The sequence below is a fragment of the Emiliania huxleyi genome (assembly GCF_000372725.1).
Source record: "Emiliania huxleyi CCMP1516 unplaced genomic scaffold EMIHUscaffold_369, whole genome shotgun sequence".
NCBI lineage: Eukaryota > Haptophyta > Isochrysidales > Noelaerhabdaceae > Emiliania > Emiliania huxleyi.
This window is the reverse complement of record NW_005199203.1, coordinates 36,120-56,059: the sequence shown is the minus strand read 5'-3', so window position 1 is coordinate 56,059 and position 19,940 is coordinate 36,120. Positions and strand designations below refer to the sequence as shown.

Below are 19,940 nucleotides of genomic sequence, written 5' to 3'. Positions count from 1 at the left end.
AGTGCACGTCGGCACCAGACTCAAGCAGAAGTCTCACCAATGGCAGGTCCGCATAGTAGCAAGCTGATATCAGCAGCGTCGGCTGGTCTTTGTCGTCAGGGTCCCGGGCGTCGGGAGAGACGCCTCGCTCGAGCATCTTTCGCAGCAGAACGGCGCGGCTCTGACGCTCCCTGGGACTGTCACCGGCTGTGCTGCTTGCCAGCGATCTGAAGAGCTCTCGCACAGCGTCAGCTTCCGGCATGGCTCGTACAGCGGGCCCGCGGGACCTCTGCAAGCCGGTCAAGGACCTTTCGACACTCTCGGCCGTCGGCGGCAGTCTGACCCCCCCATCCTGCATCCTCCTCATCCCCCCTCACACCTTTTTGCTTGATACGAGCGTCACTTTGTACCAACCCCCCCTAGTTCGTGGGGACCCCCCCGCCGGTCGGTGGTCTGCCCCCGAGGTGGACCGGACCCCCCCTCCGGTCGGTCGCTCTCTCGGCGGCGGGAGGTGTGACGACCGACCCCCCCCTCGGTCGGTGTCCTTGCCGTGAGCCCCCTCAAACAAACGTTCTCCCTCCTTCTGAGCACTTGAGCACTGGATAGGGTCGATTCCGCATGGTACGGGACCCCTCGATCGTCTCGCCTTCCCTCACTGGTGTGTTCATTGGGGGGGGTCATAACAAACACGGTGCAGGATCGAGGTGCACGCTGCCGAAGCAGTCCCCCCTCTCCCCGACGGCGATGGCGGTGTGACCGATCGAGCTACAAGAGGAGCTTGTTCGGCATGATCGGGGTGAGCCGAGCAGTTCCTCACTTCCTCAAATGGGTGAGCTTCAGATCTCAGGCAAACCTTCCCCCTCACCTTCGGCTCATGTGGATTCGAACCACCGCCGGGATGGAAGCTTCCTGCTTCCATCTTGAGAGACAGCGCCGCCCTCCTTCTCGCGAACCGCCACGGGCGCTTCGAAATCGCCGATTTTCACTATGAAAACCAGTCACGCAGCCAAGCGCCAAGGAGACTCTTCGCCGAGGCCCGAGCAAGCCCGACCGCACACATATATGTGGAGCATCTACGCAGTCGCAGGCCTGGTCCTGCTTGCCGTTGCTTTGTACAAGCTCTGGCAGCGCTCCAGTTCTCCACAGTACGCGCGCATCGTCCCTTCTGATGACTACGATGACTTGCCAAGGAGGTGCTGGCCGCGCTCAAGCGGCTCGTCAACGGGTACAGTGTGTCGCCGGCGAAGCTAATCATGGACGACGACGACGACCAGAGTGTGGACATGGACGAGCTCGTGTTCCGACCCAATCCTGTAGAGCGTCTCGAGCTCAGCCACTCGGACGACGAGGAGTGATTAGACGGGGAGAGGTCGCTTGGTGTCTCTAGTATTTCGAGATACTAATTTATTCACAGCTGCGGCGAGCGTGTGCGGTGTGACCCTCGAGCCAACCCGACCGACCCCCCCCCCCCCCCCCGGTCTGCGCTCCGACCGACCGGACCCCCCCTCCGGTCTGCGGTCCTCCGCGGCCGTCGACCGGACCCCCCCTGCGGTCGGTCGGTCTGCGCTGGGCGCTCAAACCGCGAACTCGGCCTGTTCACTACAAGATGACGCTCGTATGAGCACTTGAGCACGAGCACTGGATAGTGTGTGTGTGTGTGAAAAAAACGGCGAATGGCGGTTATCAGTTGTGCGGCCGTCGCCGCGGCTCGCCTCTGCCGCGGCGGCTGCTGCGCGCACGCGGCGGCGCCGCTCTCTCGCGCGACGTCTGGCGCCGCGGCTCGCCGCCGGCGCACACCGCGCTCGTCCGACCACCCGCGGCGTGGCGTGCGCGGCGCTGCGCGCCGCTCTGGGAGCGCTTCTGCGCCTGCACTGCCTCTCTAGACGTGAGGGGCATGCGCCCAGTGCCACAAGTAGTGCCTCCAGTTTCTCACTGGCAGTCTCTCGCTACCACAGGCACACTGACAGAGGCGGGCCGGCAGGGGGGTCTTTCCTTTCCTTCACTGCATCATCATTTTTGCAAGATTCGGGGGTGTAACTACTCTCGTGAGCTGTGAACAGACGCACTTGCCTTCGGTGGCAAGTGCAATCCCGCAGGGTGGGCGTGCTTTCAGAGAGAGAGATTTTTAGAAGCCGAGATGGTCGTCGAGGGTGTCGAAAATGTCATTCGCCTCGCTAGTCGTAGAGCCGGAGCCGCATGAGTCTTGGTCGGAGGAGAGTCGTCGGTTTTTTTTATGTCCCACCATGCAGAGCGCATCTCTCTCTCTGTTGTGCGAGGCGTGAACCGCGCCATTCGCTCTCACCTGGCAACCCTGTCTGCACGTCTCGCGCGCGCGTGAACAGGCTCCAGGCCCCAAATGACGTGTGAGTGTTAGAGTTGTTTGTCGTCGGAGGAGCGGTCGGACCGCTGCACCTCTCGCGCTTGTCGCGCCTGATGCGCTCTGCGAGGAGGCGGGGTCGTAGTTGTCGTGCTCGAGCGTCGGGTAGGTAGCGCGCCTTGCGACCTTGTCGGCCGTGCTGCCGTCCCAGTTCTTCTCTCTTGCTTTCACAGCCTCACGAGAGTAGGGGTGTAACTCTCTACAGCAATCAAGACACGTGGACCTCGCTGCACCCCTTTCATCAACACAGAGCGGTCCAAGAGCGTCCAAGAGGTGGCTCCTCTGCTGATCCCCCCCCCCGCTGCGCGCACACACGAAGGGGCGCGCGCAGCAGCGCGCGCCACCCAAGCCTCTCGGCCTCGATTCGCCGGTCTCCCTTCTCTGCAAGCACCGCCAGCCCCTGAAGCGACGCCGCGGCGCTCAGCGGCCGAGTGCACTTGTCTGTTCTCCCACGCCGCTCAGCGGCCGAGCGCAGGGCTGCTCTGTTCTCCGAACCCGTCCTCCTGACTGACCTCACAGGTTCCATCGTCCACCGTCCATGGCTCCTGTCGCCGCCTTCCTTCTGTCCGTGCTCTCTGCGCCGGGCGCACGCGAGACGCTCTTTGCCTCTGCCCCTGCGCCGTCGCCATCTCCGTGTCCGGACGCGGTCCCGACATGCCCCTCGGATCTCGAGCCCTTCACGTCTGACGACCTGGGAACGAAGAACAAGGCGCGCCTCCTGCGCCAATCCCCACCGTCCCGCCGCCGCCCTCCACCTCTCGCGCCCTCTCCGCCCCGCCGCACGCAGGTCTTCGACCAGCTGACGGTGGCGGAGCAGCTCACGATCGAGGGGATGATGGCACCTATGGGCGTCTCGTTCGAGGCCTGGGGCAAGTGCACGAACGAGAACTGCTCGACGATTGCCAAGATCGCGCTCAAGAAGCCGCCCAAGTCGGAGGTGCTCGCCTACTTCGCCGGCGGGCCAAAGCCGAAGCGCATCGCGACCTTCTGGTGGCTGCAGGCCCGCCTCCGCATCGCGCAGATCCTGGAGGTGGAGATGCCCATCGGCCCGAACTCGATGCCGACCGTCGTGAGAACAGTGCCGTGGGAGAACCGCCCGTTCGTCTACTGGGACCAGTACCACCGGGCCCAGCGCAACGCGTTGGTCGAGCCGCTCCTCCCGCTGATGGACCCGATCGTCAACTCCCTCATCCCGTCCCCCTCGATGCTGGCGTCCCTCGACGCCGCCAACGAGACGTGGTCCCCCAAGGCCTCTGTCAGCGGCGGCGCCACGTCCGTGCCCGGCTCGACCACCAAGATCCGCCAGTACCTCGGCCGCATCGACATCAGGGCGGGCCACGGCGCAAACTACTTCAAGGAGGGCCCCGTCACATTCGTCATGGAGTTTGACTGGGACACGGAGGAGCTCGTTATCAAGGTGGCAGGAGACGGCGTGCGGAGCGAGCCCGCGCGACGCCTACTCACATTGTGCACTGCTGTGGTGTAGGACATCTCGTGGTGCCCGGGCGCCGGCAACCCGATCTTCAACTCCGTCGCGGAAGTCCTCGCCGCCAACGAGACCGGGACCCTCAAGATGTGCACGGTCGACACGGTTTGGTACGGCGACACCAAGGCGTGGATGGAGCCCGAGCCGCCATTCGTCGAGGCGGCAATCCCTCCCCAGATCTACTACCCGGAGGGCCCCCGCTTCTCCGTCTCGGGCCGCACCGTTTCGTGGATGGGCTGGGACTTCCACACCGACATCCACGCCATCGAGGGCATCCACATCTCGAACCTGCGCTTCAAGGGAGAGCGGATCGCCTACGAGATGTACGCTGCCGACTTTACCGCGGTCTACTCGGGGGCGTCCACGCGCAAGGACATCTTCTACTCGGACGGCGGCTGTGCGTATAGCGCCCCCTGCCCTTCGCCCCCTCCCGTACCCCCAGTGCCGACCCTTTCCGGAGCCCTCTCCGCGTCTGTCAGATGAGATGGGGAACTGTGCGATCACGCTTCGCGAGGGGCTGCAGTGCCCCTACGGCTCGGTCTTCATGAAAAGCCTCGGCTACGCCAACTCCTACGTCTGGGGCGGCGCCCTGAGCATGGACGACGAGCTGCCGACCATGTGCATCTTCGAGGCGCCCGCCAACAACGTCGCGTACCAGCACTACAAAGAGAAGTTCGAGGGCGTCGCACTGACGTCTCTCTACGTGCGCTCCATCCTCACCGTGGGCAACTACGACTACGTCCAGACCTTCGAGCTCGAGCCGGACGGCAAGTTCAACTTCTACAAGCAGGAAACCCCCCCCCCCCCCCCCGATGGGCTACTCGCCCGCTCGACTCCTCTAATCGCCCGCCCCCGCTTCAGCTTACTGGCTACGCCGTCGGCTCCTACGTCATCCCGGGCAACCTCAACAATGACAAGATGGCAGAGTTCTGGGGTGCCAAGGTGTCCGAGTCGTCGCTCGGGGCAATGCACACGCACTCCGTGAGCTACAAGATCGACCTCGACATTGCGGTGCGCCTCCGCCCGTTACTCACCACACCCATCATTACTCACCTCACCCGTCGCTGCCCATCAACAGCGCCGCCGACCCCTCGCCGCCACAGGGGCTTGAGAACTCCTTCATGACCAAGAAGCCCGGGTACAAGTCGGTAGCCTCGCTCCTGGAGGAGGCCGGCGAGGACCCGGCGCGCGCGCAGCCACCCCCCACCCCGGCCCGCGCCCACCCTCTCAAACACAAGAGTGGTGGTGTCCCCTTTGCAGAGCCAGTATGTGGCCGCGGCCGACAACTCGTTCTACATGAAGGCCACGAAAATCACTTCGGAGGGCTTCTGGGACAACGACGGCGACAGCGAGTGGACCCCACCTGAAGCCTGCCTCTCCTCGGACGCCTCGACCAAGTTCATCGTGTACAGCCCGACGCAGAAGAACTACAAGGGCAACAAGCGCGGCTACAAGATGTCGGTGCCCGGCAGCCCGCCGGTGCTTTACCCCGAGGGCGACCCGTACCTGCACATCCAGAACTTCACCAAGTGGTGCGCCAGCGCGCGCGGCCGCGCGGGCTGCCCCGTTGCGCTCTGATCCCCGCGCCTCTCACCGCCTGTCCCCTCGCCCGCAGCGACATCGGCATCACCAAGTACTCGCCGGATGACCTCACGCCCGCGGGCCAGGCGAGCTCTGGACTCCGCCAAATGGTCGCACCCATTTCTGTTAGCACCCCCCCCCCCCCTCTCCCAGGTGGTTTTTGGCAACCTGTACCCGGAGCCTGCCGCTCCCGGCACCGACATCTCGCACTTCTACAACGGCGAGAGCCTCGAGGAGGTCGACATCGTGCTGTATGTGCGCGGCCGCGCCATTCGCTCCCGCAGAATGCATTGATTGCCCATACTCACGCTCTGGCTTGCCCGTCCACAGGCACACTCGACAAAGATGCACTGGGTCGTGGCCGAGGACGTTCCCGTGCCGTCCACGATGGGCAAGGAGCTTGCGTTTGAGCCCTACAACTACTTCGACTACAACCAGCTCAAGAACCTGCCGACGAACCAGTACGTGTACCCGTGCGCCGAGTGCAAACGCGGCGGCCGCACCACGGAGGAGGGCGAGGGCGGCGTCATCCCCACGTGCACGCCTTGAGCTAGCCTCGGGCCAGCCCCGAGGAAACCTGCACACTTGCATTGTGGCGCCGCGACAGCACCGAGGCGCGTGTACGATGGATAGTGTTGCCTCTCGGCGACTCGGCGACTCGCTCGGCCCCCGCCCCCTGCCGCTATAGCGCCACGAGGGGGCTGCCCTCCCGACCCGAGAAGGCGGCCGCGTTGGCCGCTTGCTCGCGCGCGCCTGTACAGTCTTTTGGTCCCGGTGGGTTTCGGGTTTGTGCCACACTGGAGTCACTAGTCCCCGCGGCCGTTCGTACGTTCGTGTTGTTTCGCCAGGTTGTGCAGCCGCCTGGACGTTGAGTTGTCGCTCACTGCGTGGGTTGGTGTGAGACTTGTTACAGAACCGACGCCGGAGGTGCCCCGCGCGCGGACCATTTCTTCGGATGGAACCGGCGCCAGCGTAAACATGGAGGGAGGGGGGTCGCTCAGACGTCTAGGTGTCGTGCATGGGTGGCACCACTGGACAGAGGGCACCTCCTCTTTAGAATTTCCCCAGAGGCGACTCAGAGCCGTACCGTACTGACGTATCCGGCAGCCGAACCCCTCCACGCGCGACGCGCACGCCGACTGCCCCGCCCCCCGCGGCCTGCCGCAGTCGGTGTCGTCCGGTCGCGACGGGGACACTGAGATTTTTAGCTATTAGCAATTTGTTTGTGTCGTGTCTGCGTGTGAACCATGCAAAAGAAAGAAAAATGCCTGAAATCTTTTTGTTCAACAACTTCGCCGACCTTAACTCTCTTGGCGGAATTCTTTTTGTGCGTGGTGTACCTGTGTTAGTGCCAGTGCGCGCCAGTCCCGTGCCCAGTGTTGTGCGAGGGAGTTTTGTTGTAAGATTCTTTTTGTCTGTTGATTCTTTAAATTCTTTTTGAACACTGTCTTGCTCGTAGGACGACCTCAACTCGCCGCTCGAACACCTTCGCCATGCTCGCGCTCTGCGCTCTCGCCCAGGCCTACGTCCTCACCGCGCGTGGCCACGCCTCTCACAGCCGCCTGCATCCCGTCCGAATGGGCACGACCGCTGACTTCAAGACGGGCCTCACCATCGAGTTTGACAACTCGGTCTGGAAAGTGGCGCCCCAGCCCTCGCCGGGCGCTGCAGACACAGCGGCTCGCCAACCCGGAGCCAATCTCGTAGCTGGCGCGGCCGATGCTGGCTCGCGCTCTCCGCTGACGGCGCCACGGCTGCTGGTCCGCAGGTGCAGGAGTTCCTCCACGTCAAGCCCGGCAAGGGCTCCGCGTTTGTGCGCTCAAAGCTCAAGAACCTCGAGACGGGCAACACGCTCGAGAAGACGTGGAAGGCGGGCGAATCGTTTGCAGACGCGCAGGTGGACAAGGAGGAGATGCAGTACTCGTACATGGACGGTGCGCGAGTCGACCCGCACCCACTCTCGCACCGCCAATCGCCTTTCTCGTGTCCAGCGCCGCGACATCCTCTCACGAAATCCTCTCACTCCTCCGCCGCCTCCTCCGCCGCCGCCCTCGCCTCCGCCGCCTCGGCCATCGCCAGCCGTGGCCGCGGCCACTCGGCCGTATCTCGGCCGTATCTCGGCTATAAGTCGGCGCTAGGACGCTAGCGAGGACATATCTCGGCTAGATCTCGGCTAGACCTCGGCTAGATCTCGGCTAGATCTCGGCTAGATCTCGGCTAGACCTCGGCTAGACCTCGGCTAGACCTCGACTAGACCTCGGCTCGATCTCGGCTCGATCTCGGCCAGATCTCGGCCAGATCTCGGCTAGATCTCGGCTAGGTCTCGGCTCTTAGATCTCGGCTAGAGCTCGGCTAGGTCTCGGCTCTTAGATCTCGGCTAGAGCTCGGCTCTTAGATCTCGGCTAGAGCTCGGCTAGGTCTCGGCTAGATCTCGGCTAGATCTCGGCTAGACCTCGGCTAGACCTCGGCGGTCCGTCCGCAGGCGAGGACATGGTGTTTATGAACATGGAGACGTACGAGGAGGAGCGGATCCCAAAGGCGCGAGATGCGCCGAGATGCGCCGAGATGCGCCGAGATGCGCCGAGATCGAGCGAGGTGGTGGAACCAGAGGGGGGACTAGGACCTAGAGGAGGAGTCAAGATGAGCCGAGATGAGCCGAGGTGAGCCGAGGTGAGCCGAGGTGAGCCGAGGTGAGCCGGGATTGTCCCAGATAGAGCGAGATATGTTCGTACCCTTGCAACCCACTCCACCCCGCCCTCGCACCCTCCACCCCACCCTCGCAGGGCGACATCGACAAGGCGCCGTCCACAGACAGGGGGGGAGGGGGCGAGCCTCTCTGCTGCACCTCACCTACATCTCGGCCACGTCTCGTGTGTGCAGGCAAAAGCACAGCCCCGGGGCCAAGGACGCACAAGCACAGACAGTCGAGAAGGGAGAGAGACAGCAACGGCAGTCAGAAGTCAGCACTGGGTCCCGGGAAGGCGAATGCGATGTGTGTACAGGCAGAGCCCCGCCCTCGAGGGGAAGAGTGCAGCGGCCTCCGTAGCGCCTCACGGGCATCGACCCCCTCCCCCTCACACACGCGCGCGCAGGCGGAGTTTATCAAGGAGGAGATGCAGCTCACTGTCCTCAAGTGGCAAGGCAAGCCGATCGACGTGCAGGAGCGACCCAGCCGAGATCTCGCCGAGATCTCGCCGAGATCTCACCGAGATCTCGCCGAGATCTCGCCGCGATCTCGCCGAGATATCAAGCGCCGAAACCGACGACCCTCGCGAGGTATCTCCGCTGCATCTCTGCTCCACTGTGTCTCCGCTGTATCTCCGCAGGTGCCGAAATCGATGACCCTCAAGGTTGTCGAGGCTGCGCCGGGAGCGGCCGGCAACACAGCGCAGGTCCGCCGAGATGTCGCCGAGATGTCGCCGAGATTTCGCGCGGAACAGCAGTCGTCGCAGCGCTCACGCCGGCCTGCCGTCGGCCGCAGGGGCGGACAGAGAAGCCGGCGGTGCTCGAGACGGGCGCCGAGATCATGGTTCCCATGTTCATCAAGGAGGGGGAGGAGATCAAGGTCGACACGGACGACCGCAAGTACCTTGGAAGGGCCACCTGAGCGGCGCGCTGCAGCCATATGGACTCACACTCCGGGGGTAGGGGACCCCGTCATACTGCTGTGAATACGTCCCGAACCCATATACTGTGACCTGGTAGCATATGCGCCGCTCGAGGCTAGAGGCCGCGGTCCTGCGGTGTGGTGTTGCGGGGTTGTAAATAAATAAATAAAAACGGACACCTCTACTGTGAGATGGGTAAAAAGGAACAGGTCCCCGCCCTTGCGATCTTTGTGCAGGGTTCTTTGTGGGTGTGGTCGGCGACTAGCCGGGGTCGTCCTCCCGATCGCCGATGCGGGGGGGGACACTAGCTCTACGGCTCTAGCACTAGCCGTCTTCCACATGGTGCCTAGGGTCCCTGCTGCTCCTAATCTCTTCGTACATCCTCCTGCTGATCTCCGCAACGTCCTGCTCCCTCCCTCGTCTCGCCCTGCGCGAGTCTGCTCCGCCTCACCGTCGTCTGCCCTGCGTCGTCTGGTGACGGGTCCTCCATAGTCGGTTGAGGCCCGCCGCCCTCCTCGTGCTGCCTCTTCCCAACGTTCCCTCGGCGGCCGATGCCGTCTGGTCCGACTCCGCCGTCCCCGGGTCTGCCCTGCCCTCGTCTGCACTAGCGTCTGCCTCGTCATCACTGGCGCCTCTCCTCTTTCTCCTCTTCTTGTATGCTTTGTACATCGCGTCGATTCCTTTTCGCGTGAGCACCACCCTGAAGCCCGCCCAGCAGCTGAACCGCTCCCTAAGTCGAAGGAGCATCATCAGTCTCACCCACTTCGCTCGCTGCCCACTGTCTCCGCTCCCTCCCGCTTGAGCTGCCGTCGCGGCCCTCGTTCGTCCCACTGGCTGCTGGCCTGTCTGCACGTTACCTCCGTTATCCCTCGCGGGGTTGTTGGGCGCGAGCGGTTCGATATTTTTTTGGCGCGAGAGCCGCGACTTTGGCTTTTCTTGTGCGCGGCCGTGCCGCGAACTTCGCGCCCGGCGCGGGTTTACGTGCCCACAAAGCCACAATATATCGACCACAAACCCACACCCACATCGCGCACACACATCGATACCGATCACACCATACACACACATGCCACATACACGCGCCAACACGCGCCAACACGCGCCAGCTCTTCTCGACGCATCGGCCCCCGCCCCCCCCCGCTAAATAATGTGACACCACCCCACTGGCTCGCGGCAGTATGGGCACAGCCGATCGGAGCAAGGGCCGCAGCCCGCACACGTACTTCGCCTGCTCGCCGCCGCCGCTGCGCTTCCCCGCGCCGCCGCGCTTCCCCGCGCCTGACCACGCTAGATATCATGTCGTGAGGGCGTGATTTGAGCCTCTAACGCAGCGCGTCTAGGGGTTTGCGTTGGCCTGCCACGAAAACTCAGGACCGTTGCAGTCATCGCACTGCCACCTTTGGCAGCACAAAGCTGCCAGACGTCCGCCAGCTCCGGAGCCGCTCCCTCGCGGCTGTCGAAGCGCTCCTCGTCCCACGCGATCAGGTAGCCCAGCCGCATCACCTCGACCGCCCACTTGCGAGCCGCCTCCGGGAAGAGCTCGTGCGACTGCGGCGACCACTCCGCCGCCTTGAGGATCAGCCTGCCCACCTCTACCGCCTCGGCCGCTGGCTGCAGATTGGCCGGCCTGAGAGAGGGCAGACGCGTGGGGTGTAGAGAGAGGATCCGGCGAGTCGGGGAGAGACCATTACATTGCGCGCCTTAGCGCGAGTGCCTTGGCCTCGCCCGCCACGCGCACGCCGAAGCGGCACGTCGAAGCGCTTGCGGAGACGACGACACCGACCTTGCCGTTCATCGAGAGCCGCGAGACCAGAGAGTGGATCGCGACTGTGGAACCGACGGCCGCAGCGGTCGGATCCGACTCGCCCCACGCGCAGAGGACGCGCACCCGCTCGAGGGCAGACGGGTCGCCCGCTGAAGAGTCCGCGCCGCCGCGCAGCAGCGCCCGCGCCCGGTCGAGGGTGAGCGCCTGCGGAAGAGGGGCAATACGCGTGAGGACAATGCGCTCACGCCTTCGGCCGCTAGTCTCGGGCACGCCTCGAGGTGCTGGAGCGGCGTCCAGCCGCGGCTGGCGACCAGCCAAGCGGCGAGGTCGGCGTGGCCGCGATTGTTCGCAATCTCCTCGGGCGTGCCGAAAGGCGTTGCGGCGCGGGAGGCGCCGTAGGAGGAGAGGAGCTTGGCGACCTCGAGTGGCCGAGGTGTGGCACGCGGCGAACAGCGGCGTGGCGCCGTCGTCCTTGGCTTGGTTGGGCGCAGCACCAGCCTCGAGAAGCAGCCGGGCGGTGTCAGCGTGGCCCTCCTGGCACGCAAGGAACAGCGGCGTGAAGCCGTTAGCGGTTCCTTGGTTGACTGCCGCGCCCGCCTCGAGCAGCAGCCGGGCGATGTCGAGGTGGCCCTTCTGGCACGCGATGATCAGCGGCATGCAACCATCGTTCATCGCTTGGTTGAAGTCAGCGCCCAGCGCCGCGCAGCAGCTGGGCGCACTCGAGCTGGCCCTCCTGGCACGCCATGAACAGCGGCGTGGCGCCTTCAGCATCTGCTTGGTTGACCGCCGCGCCAGCCTTGAGGAGCAGCCAGACGATTTCGGCCCTTTAGGCACGCGACGTATAGCGCGGCGTGGCGCCGCCGTCCTTGGCTTGGTTGACCGCTGCGCTCGCCTCGAGGAGCAGCCGAACGCAGTCGAGGTGGCCCTGCTCGCACGCGACGATCAGCGGCGTGAAGCCTCCAGAGTCTGCTTGGTTGACAGCCGCGCCAGCGTCGCGCAGCAGCCGGACGATCTCGGGGTATTCCCCTCGCACGCGAGTAAGAGAGCGACGCGCCATCGCTGTCAGCCGCCCCGGCGCTCGCGCCGCCTTCGAGCAGCAGCCGCACCGCCTCGGCCTGCCCGTGACGAGCGGCCCAGGTGAGCAGCGTGTCCTGCTTCTCGGTGTCGTGCCGCGCGTCGAGCTGGGGCTAGGGTGCCCACAGGACCCAAAAGAAAATAGCTTTCTGGCTCAAAAAGGGACGCACGAGGCAAATCTGATGTTGGAGTGTTCCAATAGGAGCGAGGCCTCTTCCGTTGGGGGACCGAGTGACTAGGAAACGAGGGTTCCCCATTGTGTCCCGCTCCAGCGCGAGCGTGACACTGCACTTGGCGCCGAGCGCCCGCGGCTCAGACCTTGTGCAAGCCGACCCTCGGTGACCACGCCGGTCCGGACCGATGGCGCTCGGTGTGGAGCAAGCAAGACCCCCCCCCCCCCCTCGGCGCGCGCCCGACCTTTGAACGGCCGCCAGGAGCACCAAGAGGACTCCTCTTGGCTGTGGTCAAGGGGGCTTCGACCGGCCTCGGCGGGGGGGGGGCGGGTTGTCCCGGCTGCGGACGCCTTCTGCAGCCCCTTGGGATGGGGACAGCACCCCAAAACTGCCCCCCCGGCGGCATACAGCACTGCCAGCCAGCCTCTTCCTCCTCCTCAAGGGTTGTACTATAGGCCATATTGCGCCGCCTCCTACTGGCAGCCGGGCGGGCGCGCGCCGCGCGCGCCTCGGCGCGCGCACGGCTCGCAAAGCTCGAACGAGTACTGCCGCCCGGCCGCCTCAAGGCTGCCGGGCGGCAGTACTCGCCTCGCAAGGCGCGCACCGGCTGCTCTGGCTGCTGCGCCGGCGGCCGCTGCGCTGGCCGCTGCTGCGCCGGCTGGCGGGCGGTACGGCCGCCGGCGGCCGCTGCACCCGCTCCTCGCCGGCGGCGCCGTCGCGCCGCGCGCGCCCAACTGTGCTGGCACACGGCACGCGTCGTCACACAGCCGCGGAGAACAGGCGGTGCTGCGCGCGAAGCGCGCGCGATCTCGTACTTTCAAGGCTGGATCCGGCCATTCAAGGGTATACCTTTGAGAATCCCCAGCGAGCAGCGTCCCTCCCTCCTAGTCACACTCTCAATATCTCGACTCTCCAACACGAAGTGCTGCGATCGGGGTTCGCCCATTTCTTTTTCCCTTTCTTTTTTTGCCTGTGATAGTACTAGCACGCGCCAGTTCGCACCTGTGTCGAGCCTGTCTGCTGTGAGAGAGAGTTCTTTTGTCTAAATTCTTTTTTTGGGCCCTGTGGGCACCCTAGCACCCTATCCTAGCCTGGGCAGCGAGCGACGTGCCGCTCGTCCCCTGCCCGGAGAGGAAGGCGAGCAGTGAGGGCGACCCTGAGCCAGATCGGCGAGCACGCGGGTGGGGCGGATGCGGATGGCGCCCCTCATACCGGAAAGAATTGTTTTCTGAGGGAAAGAAAAGAAATTCGAGCAACGCGCCGCAGCGCGCTCCCTCTGTCCTGGAACCGCGACTCCAAGGCCGGTGGGCAAACCTGCAGCCTGCGACGCAGCCTCATGGACATCGTCCGTGCCCGCAACGCCGGCATGCACACCGCTGCCTCCTCCGAGGCTGGCACGGCGGGCTTCCGGCCGCGGCCGACCGACGTCTTTGTCGTCACCTACCCAAAGTGTGGCACGACGTGGGTGACGCAGATCGTGCACCAGCTGAGGACGGGCGGCGACATGAGCTTCGGCGAGATCACCGAGGTCGTGCCGTGGGACATCCTGGCGCTCGACTGCGGCCAGGACCTCGCCGCCGACCAGGTGGCGGCGCCGCGCCTCTTCAAGAGCCACGAGCCCGCCGACCGGATCGCGCGCGGCGCGCGGTATATCGTCGTGGCACGGGACCCGCTCGACGCCTTCGTCAGTTTCTACCACTTCCTGCCCAGCTACGTCGGCCTGCCGCCCGGCTCGCTCACGGTGGAGGAGTTCGCCGACGGCGTCTTTGACGGCGTGTCGCACTCGGGCTACATCTGGGACTTTCTGCTCGGCTGGTGGCGGCGGAGAGCCGAGAAGGAGGTGCTCTGGCTCTGCTTCGAGGACCTGAAGGAGGACTTGCCTCGCGAGGTGCGCCGCATCGCCGCCTGGCTCGGCTACGACGCCGACGGCGCAGACGCGCCGCGGGTCGAGGCGGCGACGGCCAACTCGAGCTTCGAGTTCATGCGGTCGCACGGCGCGCAGTTCGACGAGCACTTCACGTTCGCCAGGCGGCGCGACGCGATGGGGGTGCCGGCTGAGTATGTGTTTGGCGAGGCGGGCGTGGTGGGAAAGGTGCGCGAGGGCGGCGGCGGCGTCGGAGGCGGCGGCTCCCTCCCACCACACGTGGCCAGGCGGCTCGAGGAGCGGTGGGCGCGCAGCATGCAGCCAGAGACGGGCTGCGCGAGCTACGCGGCGTTCCGCGCCGCGCTGGCGCGGGAGCGGGCGGGGGCGGTGACGACCGAGGAGTAGAATTAAGTTCTGATTCATATGAGCGTGTGCATGCTATACTGTCCGTCCGTGCGTTGCGTTCAGCTGAGTAAGCAACCTCTAGAGGAGAATTGAGGTGGCAGGTGCAATAAATCCGGAGAGGGGGGTCAGAGACTACAGAGGTCAGAGGTCAGAGGTCGACAGCCAGAGGCAGAGCGCACAGCGACGGGGAAAGCGAGAGCCGAGAGACCGCGGGCGCGCGGGCGCGGTGTGGCCGGTGGCGGTGCCTGGTGTGTGGCGGTGACTGTGGGGGGCCGGGGCCCGCGCCGGGGGGCGCCGGCGCGCCGCGCCGTCCGCCGTCCGCCGGTAGCTTGAAGCAACGACTCGGCCTCGCAAACGGAGGCTTTTTTGTGTGCACTTGACAAAGCATGAAGAATAAAAAAGAGTGTGGCCGCGCTGGCGCCAACTCTAGGTGGCGCAGGGGCGCGGCTAGCTCAGCTAGCACGCCGCCGCCCCTCACTCACAACTTCTGGCCCCGCACGATAACCGCGTCATCACACCGACAACGCGCCCGGGAACGTCGACGGGAACGGATGCTTCGATCGGCCGGCCATGAGGCTGCGTCGCAGAGCATCGGGAAGAGGTGAAATGTAGTCCACTTGCAACACTGGGTCGGTCGAGAAGGGACCGCCGTTCATGGCAGCACAGAACCAATTCTTCACGCTATCATGCTCGCTCGCTCGCTCTTCACTCACTCATGGCTCTCCCCACTCCCCACAGCACGGATAGGTGCGTCTACGCCTTGGGCTCCTCGGCCTGCTCGTCACTGCAGGCCGGCTCCTCCGCCGCCGCGTCTGCGGCGCGGAACGAGGTGGTGCACTTCAGCTCGGTGAGCGGCGCGATCATCTCGCTTATCTTGGACGAGACGCGCTGCAGCAGCGACTCCTGCTCCGGCGCAGCCTCGGGCGCGAGGCCACGCGAGGCGTACGCGACCTCCTCGGCAGGCACCGGAGCCTCCTCGTAGGACCTCAGGGAGGCCTCCTTGATGGTCGGGTCGTACGCGCCGGTGGCGACGGTCGCGTTGGCGGTGTTGGAGCAGGCGGCACCCATTGCTACGGAGAGCGGAGCGTGGAGGGGGACGTGCGGTGCGCAAGTTTTGCGACTTGTCCTTGTCTCGTCGCGCCTTGAAACCCAGCGGGCACGTGGTCGTCAGTCTTCTTTGTGCAAAATTGTTTTTGAGATTCTTTTTGTGTCAACTCGTGGTTGACTTCCGTCGGCACTGCACTGACACGCCGAGTTTGAAAAGGGCGACGGACGCTTGCGTCCTAGCCTGCAACAACGCCTCCCCGGCCGGCGCAGAGGGGCCCCCGGCCGGAGGGATGCTCAACCGCTCCACGCCACGCCGCTTGCGGCGGTCCTATTCCCAGCTCCGCTGAGGGCCCGTGCGTTATAGCTCCCAGTAAGACGTATGGGGCGGCCGGAACGCCAGTTTCACCGACGAATCGGGCCTCACCGGTGCCGTCAACGGCGAGCTCGGGCACCTGGGCACGGGACTGGTCAGTCTCCGGTCCTCGATGTGGACCACCTTCCTTGCGTACTTGAACGCAAGCATGAAGGTGATTGCCGTGTAGAGGCACTCCGTTTGTTGAGAGGCATCACGCATCAGCATGCACCATCTCGCAATGTGTAGATATAGCGCGCCGCGGCCGCCGGTGGTGGGCCGACCCTGCGCAGCCTCCGCACACCGCAGGTGCGAGGTGGAGATGGGTGGGCCGCACGTGTTTGTTTAATAGAGTGACACCCAGCGAGGGGCAGACCTCTCGATGATGGACGAGCCATGGCGCGAGTTCACACCATCCCAATATCAAACGCGCCATTAGCGCGCCAGCACGACTTATACGTCAATTACGCCAGGCCACCCACGATAACACTTTCGATGTTTGTGAGTGTTCCGACGGGCGTTGATCGAATCCCTTGTGCGACAAATCACGACTCCCACCGAGCCGCGCCGCGCGGCTCACTCGCTACCACCGACACCCGTGCGCTATTTAATTCTTTGGGGGGGTCGGAGCGAGTGAGGGGTCGTGACCACTTGGTAAAAAAGGAAAACGGACACGCCAACTCTAGGGATGCGGATGGGAGAAGGACAGAGTCCCAACACACACGGCGCGTGGGGGGGCCGCGTCACAGACTGCAGCTCCGCACCTTTTGCCACACGTCCTTGTGGCACACGCCCGCATGCAGGCTCACGCCCCGCGCGTCGCAGCACGCCTTGCCGGTGACGCCGAAGAAGGAGGCCTTGCCGAGGCCGCGCACCTAGCTCGGTGGTAGCAGTACGCGGATCGGCTCCTCGCAGAGAAGGGACTCCCATAAGAGACGGAAGGCTACTGAGCGGGACGAAGGTGTAACCCCAAGAGGGCCTTGGGTATTAGCGCCGGCCGCCTCGCGTGAGATCGAGCCGAGCTCCAGCCGAAGTCTAGCCGAGCTCTAGTCGAGATCTAGCCGAGCTCCAGTCGAGGTCTAGCCGAGCTCCAGCCGAAGTCTAGCCGAGCTCTAGCCGAAGTCTAGCCGAGGTCGAGCCGAGGTCGAGCCGAAGTCGAGCCGAGGTCGAGCCGAGATACCACAGGCCGTGCACCTCCACGAAGCTCGCGTCCTGGACCGAGGCCATGTCCAGCGTGGCGTCGGTGAGCTCGGCGCGGTTAAACTGGGCGCCGGCCATCTTGGCACGCCGGAAGGTGGCCTATAACGAGGATTGGTTCACTCTGTGAACGACCCGCTTCTGCTTGAGGGCGCCGCGTCGGACGGTGGCCAGGGTGAGGCGCGCAAAGGTCTAGGAGAGGTCTAGGAGAGGTCTAGGAGAGGTCTAGGAGAGGTCTAGGAGAGGTCTAGGAGAGGTCTAGGAGAGGTCTAGGAGAGGTCTAGGAGAGGTCTAGGAGAGGTCTAGGAGAGGTCTAGGAGAGGTCTAGGAGAGGTCTAGGAGAGGTCTAGGAGAGGTCTAGGAGAGGTCTTACTAGGAGAAAGGTCTAGGAAAGGTCTGGGAGAGGTCTAGGAAAGCTGGCCAGGTTGAGGCGCGCAGAGGTGAAGTCGACGCCACGGACGTCCGCCTCCGCAAAGCTGGCCTAGAGCAATCATTCACACAAACGGAATCTCACAAAGTGATCATTTGATAATTCCATCGGGGACAACGTGTGGGTAGATGTGGGGACAACATATGGGGATAGAATGATGTGGGGAGATGTGTGGAGATATGTGCTGTCGATATGTGCTGGCCTCCATCAGCTTCGCGCCGACGAAGGTCGCGTTCTGCAGCGCGGAGCCCGTGAAGCGAATCTAAAAAAGAAATGCTGGGCGCCTCGGCGCACGCACCGGTTTTCTTGTTTCAGGGTCGCCCCACCGGCCCCGCGCTGAAGTGCCCCACTACCCGCGAAAGCGCCTGGTCGAGGTCGCACCGGTTGAAGTTCGCGCCCGGCGCAGACACCTGGGTAAGGCAAGGCAAGGTAGACTTCTCCACACACACGAGGTGGTGGGGCAGGGGGGGGGGGGGGGCTCGCGTCTCCACGTCTAGACGACGGGAGCCCCACGGCATTACGAGTGCAAGGCCCAGTGCGCGTGGGTGAGCGGTGGGGGGCGCAGACACCTTCTCCATGCCCGTGTCGATGACCTTAATGCCGGCGAAGTTGGTGTAGTCGAAGCGCGAGCCCGCCAGGCGGAGATCCTGAGAGTGGCGGGGAGCGAGCAAGTAGTTGGTGGGTCGATTCATGGGAGATGGCGAAGGTCCAAAAGTGATGAACTGGTGGGACTGGTGGACGGGCTCGTGAGTTGATGGTTGGGGCGCCGGCTTGACGAAGGTCCTCGATCGCGGAGTTGGAGATATGGGGAGATATGGGGAGATATGGGGAGATATGGGGAGGTCTGTCCTCGATCGCGGAGTTGGAGAGGTCTAGGAGAGGTCTAGGAGAGGCCTAGGGCAGGTCTAGGGCAGGTCTAGGGCAGGCCTAGGGCAGGTCTAGGGCAGGTCTAGGGCAGGTCTAGGGCAGGTCCTCGATCGCGGAGTTGGAGAGGTCGGTGTGGCGGAAGGTCGAGCGCACAAAAGTGCAGTCCGTCAGCTGCGTGCCGGAGATGTCTGCGGCGAGATTGGGCGAGATTGGGGGCGAGATGAGGGGGCGAGATTGGGCGAGATTGGGCAAGATTGGTCGAGACGAGGGGATGAGATTGGGCGAGATTGGGGGCGAGATGAGGGGGCGAGATTGGGCGAGATTGGTCGAGATTGGTCGAGACGAGGGGATGAGATTGGGCGAGATTGGGGGCGAGATGAGGGGGCGAGATTGGGCGAGATTGGGCGAGATTGGTCGAGACGAGGGGATGAGATTGGGCGAGATTGGGCGAGATTGGGTGAGATTGGGCCAGATTGGGCGAGATGAGGGGGCGAGACTGGGCGAGATTGGGCGAGACTGCGCCTGCGTAGTCAAAGGTGACCTCGCCCCCTTGGCGAATCACCCGCAGCGAGGAGAGCTTGAGGTTGGCTCGTGTAAAGTCCGTCCGCCAGAGCACCGCCTCCGTAAACAACGCCTCGGAGGCGTCGGTGGAGGAGAGGTTGGCAGAGGAGAGGTCCGCCCTGCTGAAGTCCGCCTAGGAGAGGTCTAGGGCAGGTCTAGGAGAGGTCTAGGAGGGGCCGAGGAGCGGTCCGCCCTTGCTGAAGTCGGCCTTGAACAGGCTCGCCTTGTGGAAGTCCGCGCTGCGGCAGTCGGCGCCTTGCAGCGTGGCATACCTCAGGTCGGCGCCGTCGAGCTTCGCGCCCGAGAGGTCGACGTTGTTCAGCGTCGCGCGGTACAGGTTCGCGCCGCGCAGGTCCGCGCTCCGCAGGTCGGTGCACGTGTCGAAGTTCGCCATGGGCCCCACCAGGGCAAGGCAGCGGTTGGGAGGCGGAGGGGGCGGGTTGGGAGGCGGCGGCGGCGAGGGCGGCGGCGGCGGGCGGGGCGCCGGCGGGGCGCTCGGCGGTGCGGACGGGACCGGCGGCGGCGGCGGAAGAGGCGACGGCGGCTGCGATGGCGGGTCGGGCCTCGGCGGGCCAAAGGGAGGGCGAGGCGGAAACGGCGGCAGTGCGGGAGGCGGCAGATCTGGCGGCGGCGGCGGCGGCGGTTCGGGCGGCGGCGGGTCTGGAGGCGGCGTAGGCGGCGGCGACCAGGGAGGCGGCGGCCTTGGGGGCGGCGGCGGGGTGGGCGGAGGCGGCGGCGGCGGGCGCGGCGAGGGCGGCGGCGAGGGCGAGGGCGGCGGCGGCGGGAGTGGCGGCGGCGGCGCCAGCGGGTGGGGCGGAGGTGGCGGCTGCGGCGGCGGCGGCGGCGCTGGGGGAGGCGGCGGTGGTGGCAGCCTCGGCGGCGGAGACGGCGGCCGCGGCGGAGGGTTTGGCGACAGGAAGGGCGGGAACGCCATGATGGCGGCGTGCCCGTCCCATGTCTTTGCAAAGCAGGAGTGGCCGAGGATCGGGTAGGTCGAGTCGGTCGGCTCGAGTTGCAGGTGGCACTTTGAGAAGCGGCCGAGCTTGGCGTACTCGTAGGCGAAGCAAAGCAGAAGCTGCGCGCACGCGCGGCGGCAATCTGCGTCCGAAAAGGCCCACGTCACCCGCTTTACGCGGGACTTAGAGCCGGGGTGGCGGCACGCGCCGCGTTTGCC

The 19,940-nt window shown here is 65.0% G+C and overlaps 7 protein-coding genes across 7 annotated transcripts; 4 read left to right on the top strand and 3 right to left on the bottom strand.

Moving 5' to 3' along the window:
• Positions 1–2,894: 2,894 nt before the first annotated feature.
• EMIHUDRAFT_242812 (hypothetical protein) lies at positions 2,895–5,972 on the top strand (the record flags this gene model as incomplete). Its single annotated transcript, XM_005772016.1, has 10 exons — positions 2,895–3,002; positions 3,144–3,773; positions 3,843–4,239; positions 4,322–4,581; positions 4,704–4,853; positions 4,946–4,990; positions 5,103–5,374; positions 5,458–5,533; positions 5,577–5,678; positions 5,754–5,972. The coding sequence occupies 10 exons, from the start codon at positions 2,895–2,897 to the stop codon at positions 5,970–5,972; spliced, it is 2,259 nt and encodes a 752-aa protein (XP_005772073.1).
• Positions 5,973–6,888: 916 nt separating this feature from the next.
• On the top strand, positions 6,889–9,216 carry EMIHUDRAFT_458706 (hypothetical protein). The gene is made up of 7 exons (XM_005772015.1): positions 6,889–7,062; positions 7,191–7,357; positions 7,906–7,961; positions 8,207–8,221; positions 8,516–8,584; positions 8,750–8,815; positions 8,905–9,216. The coding sequence occupies exons 1-7, from the start codon at positions 6,917–6,919 to the stop codon at positions 9,028–9,030; spliced, it is 645 nt and encodes a 214-aa protein (XP_005772072.1). The 5' UTR covers positions 6,889–6,916; the 3' UTR covers positions 9,031–9,216.
• A 1,151-nt stretch (positions 9,217–10,367) lies between these two features.
• EMIHUDRAFT_242810 (hypothetical protein) lies at positions 10,368–12,127 on the bottom strand (the record flags this gene model as incomplete). Its single annotated transcript, XM_005772014.1, has 4 exons — positions 10,368–10,385; positions 10,454–10,658; positions 10,723–11,000; positions 12,002–12,127. 4 exons carry the CDS (start codon positions 12,125–12,127, stop codon positions 10,368–10,370), a joined length of 627 nt encoding a protein of 208 aa, XP_005772071.1.
• Positions 12,128–13,379: 1,252 nt separating this feature from the next.
• Positions 13,380–14,405, top strand: EMIHUDRAFT_242809 (hypothetical protein; the record flags this gene model as incomplete). The annotated part of the gene is made up of 2 exons (XM_005772013.1): positions 13,380–14,135; positions 14,376–14,405. The coding sequence occupies 2 exons, from the start codon at positions 13,380–13,382 to the stop codon at positions 14,403–14,405; spliced, it is 786 nt and encodes a 261-aa protein (XP_005772070.1).
• Positions 14,406–15,065: 660 nt separating this feature from the next.
• Positions 15,066–15,380, bottom strand: EMIHUDRAFT_242808 (hypothetical protein; the record flags this gene model as incomplete). Its single annotated transcript, XM_005772012.1, has 1 exon — positions 15,066–15,380. One exon carries the CDS (start codon positions 15,378–15,380, stop codon positions 15,066–15,068), a length of 315 nt encoding a protein of 104 aa, XP_005772069.1.
• Positions 15,381–18,785: 3,405 nt separating this feature from the next.
• EMIHUDRAFT_46179 (hypothetical protein) lies at positions 18,786–19,145 on the bottom strand (the record flags this gene model as incomplete). The annotated part of the gene is made up of 2 exons (XM_005772011.1): positions 18,786–18,888; positions 18,982–19,145. Coding segments are annotated over 2 exons (267 nt in total), but the record flags the coding sequence as incomplete, so codon positions are not given.
• Positions 19,146–19,158: 13 nt separating this feature from the next.
• EMIHUDRAFT_316125 (hypothetical protein) lies at positions 19,159–19,758 on the top strand (the record flags this gene model as incomplete). Its single annotated transcript, XM_005772010.1, has 1 exon — positions 19,159–19,758. The coding sequence occupies one exon, from the start codon at positions 19,159–19,161 to the stop codon at positions 19,756–19,758; it is 600 nt and encodes a 199-aa protein (XP_005772067.1).
• Between the last annotated feature and the right edge of the window lie 182 nt (positions 19,759–19,940).

Excerpts from the sequence above, each read along its gene's own strand:
- EMIHUDRAFT_458706 (XM_005772015.1), top strand. The coding sequence starts at position 6,917 with ATGCTCGCGCTCTGCGCTCTCGCCCAGGCCTACGTCCTCACCGCGCGT. Across the intron at positions 7,063-7,190 it reads TTTGACAACTCGGTCTGGAA|GGTGCAGGAGTTCCTCCACG; the intron begins AGTGGCGCCCCA and ends TGCTGGTCCGCA. Across the intron at positions 8,816-8,904 it reads CGGCCGGCAACACAGCGCAG|GGGCGGACAGAGAAGCCGGC; the intron begins GTCCGCCGAGAT and ends CGTCGGCCGCAG.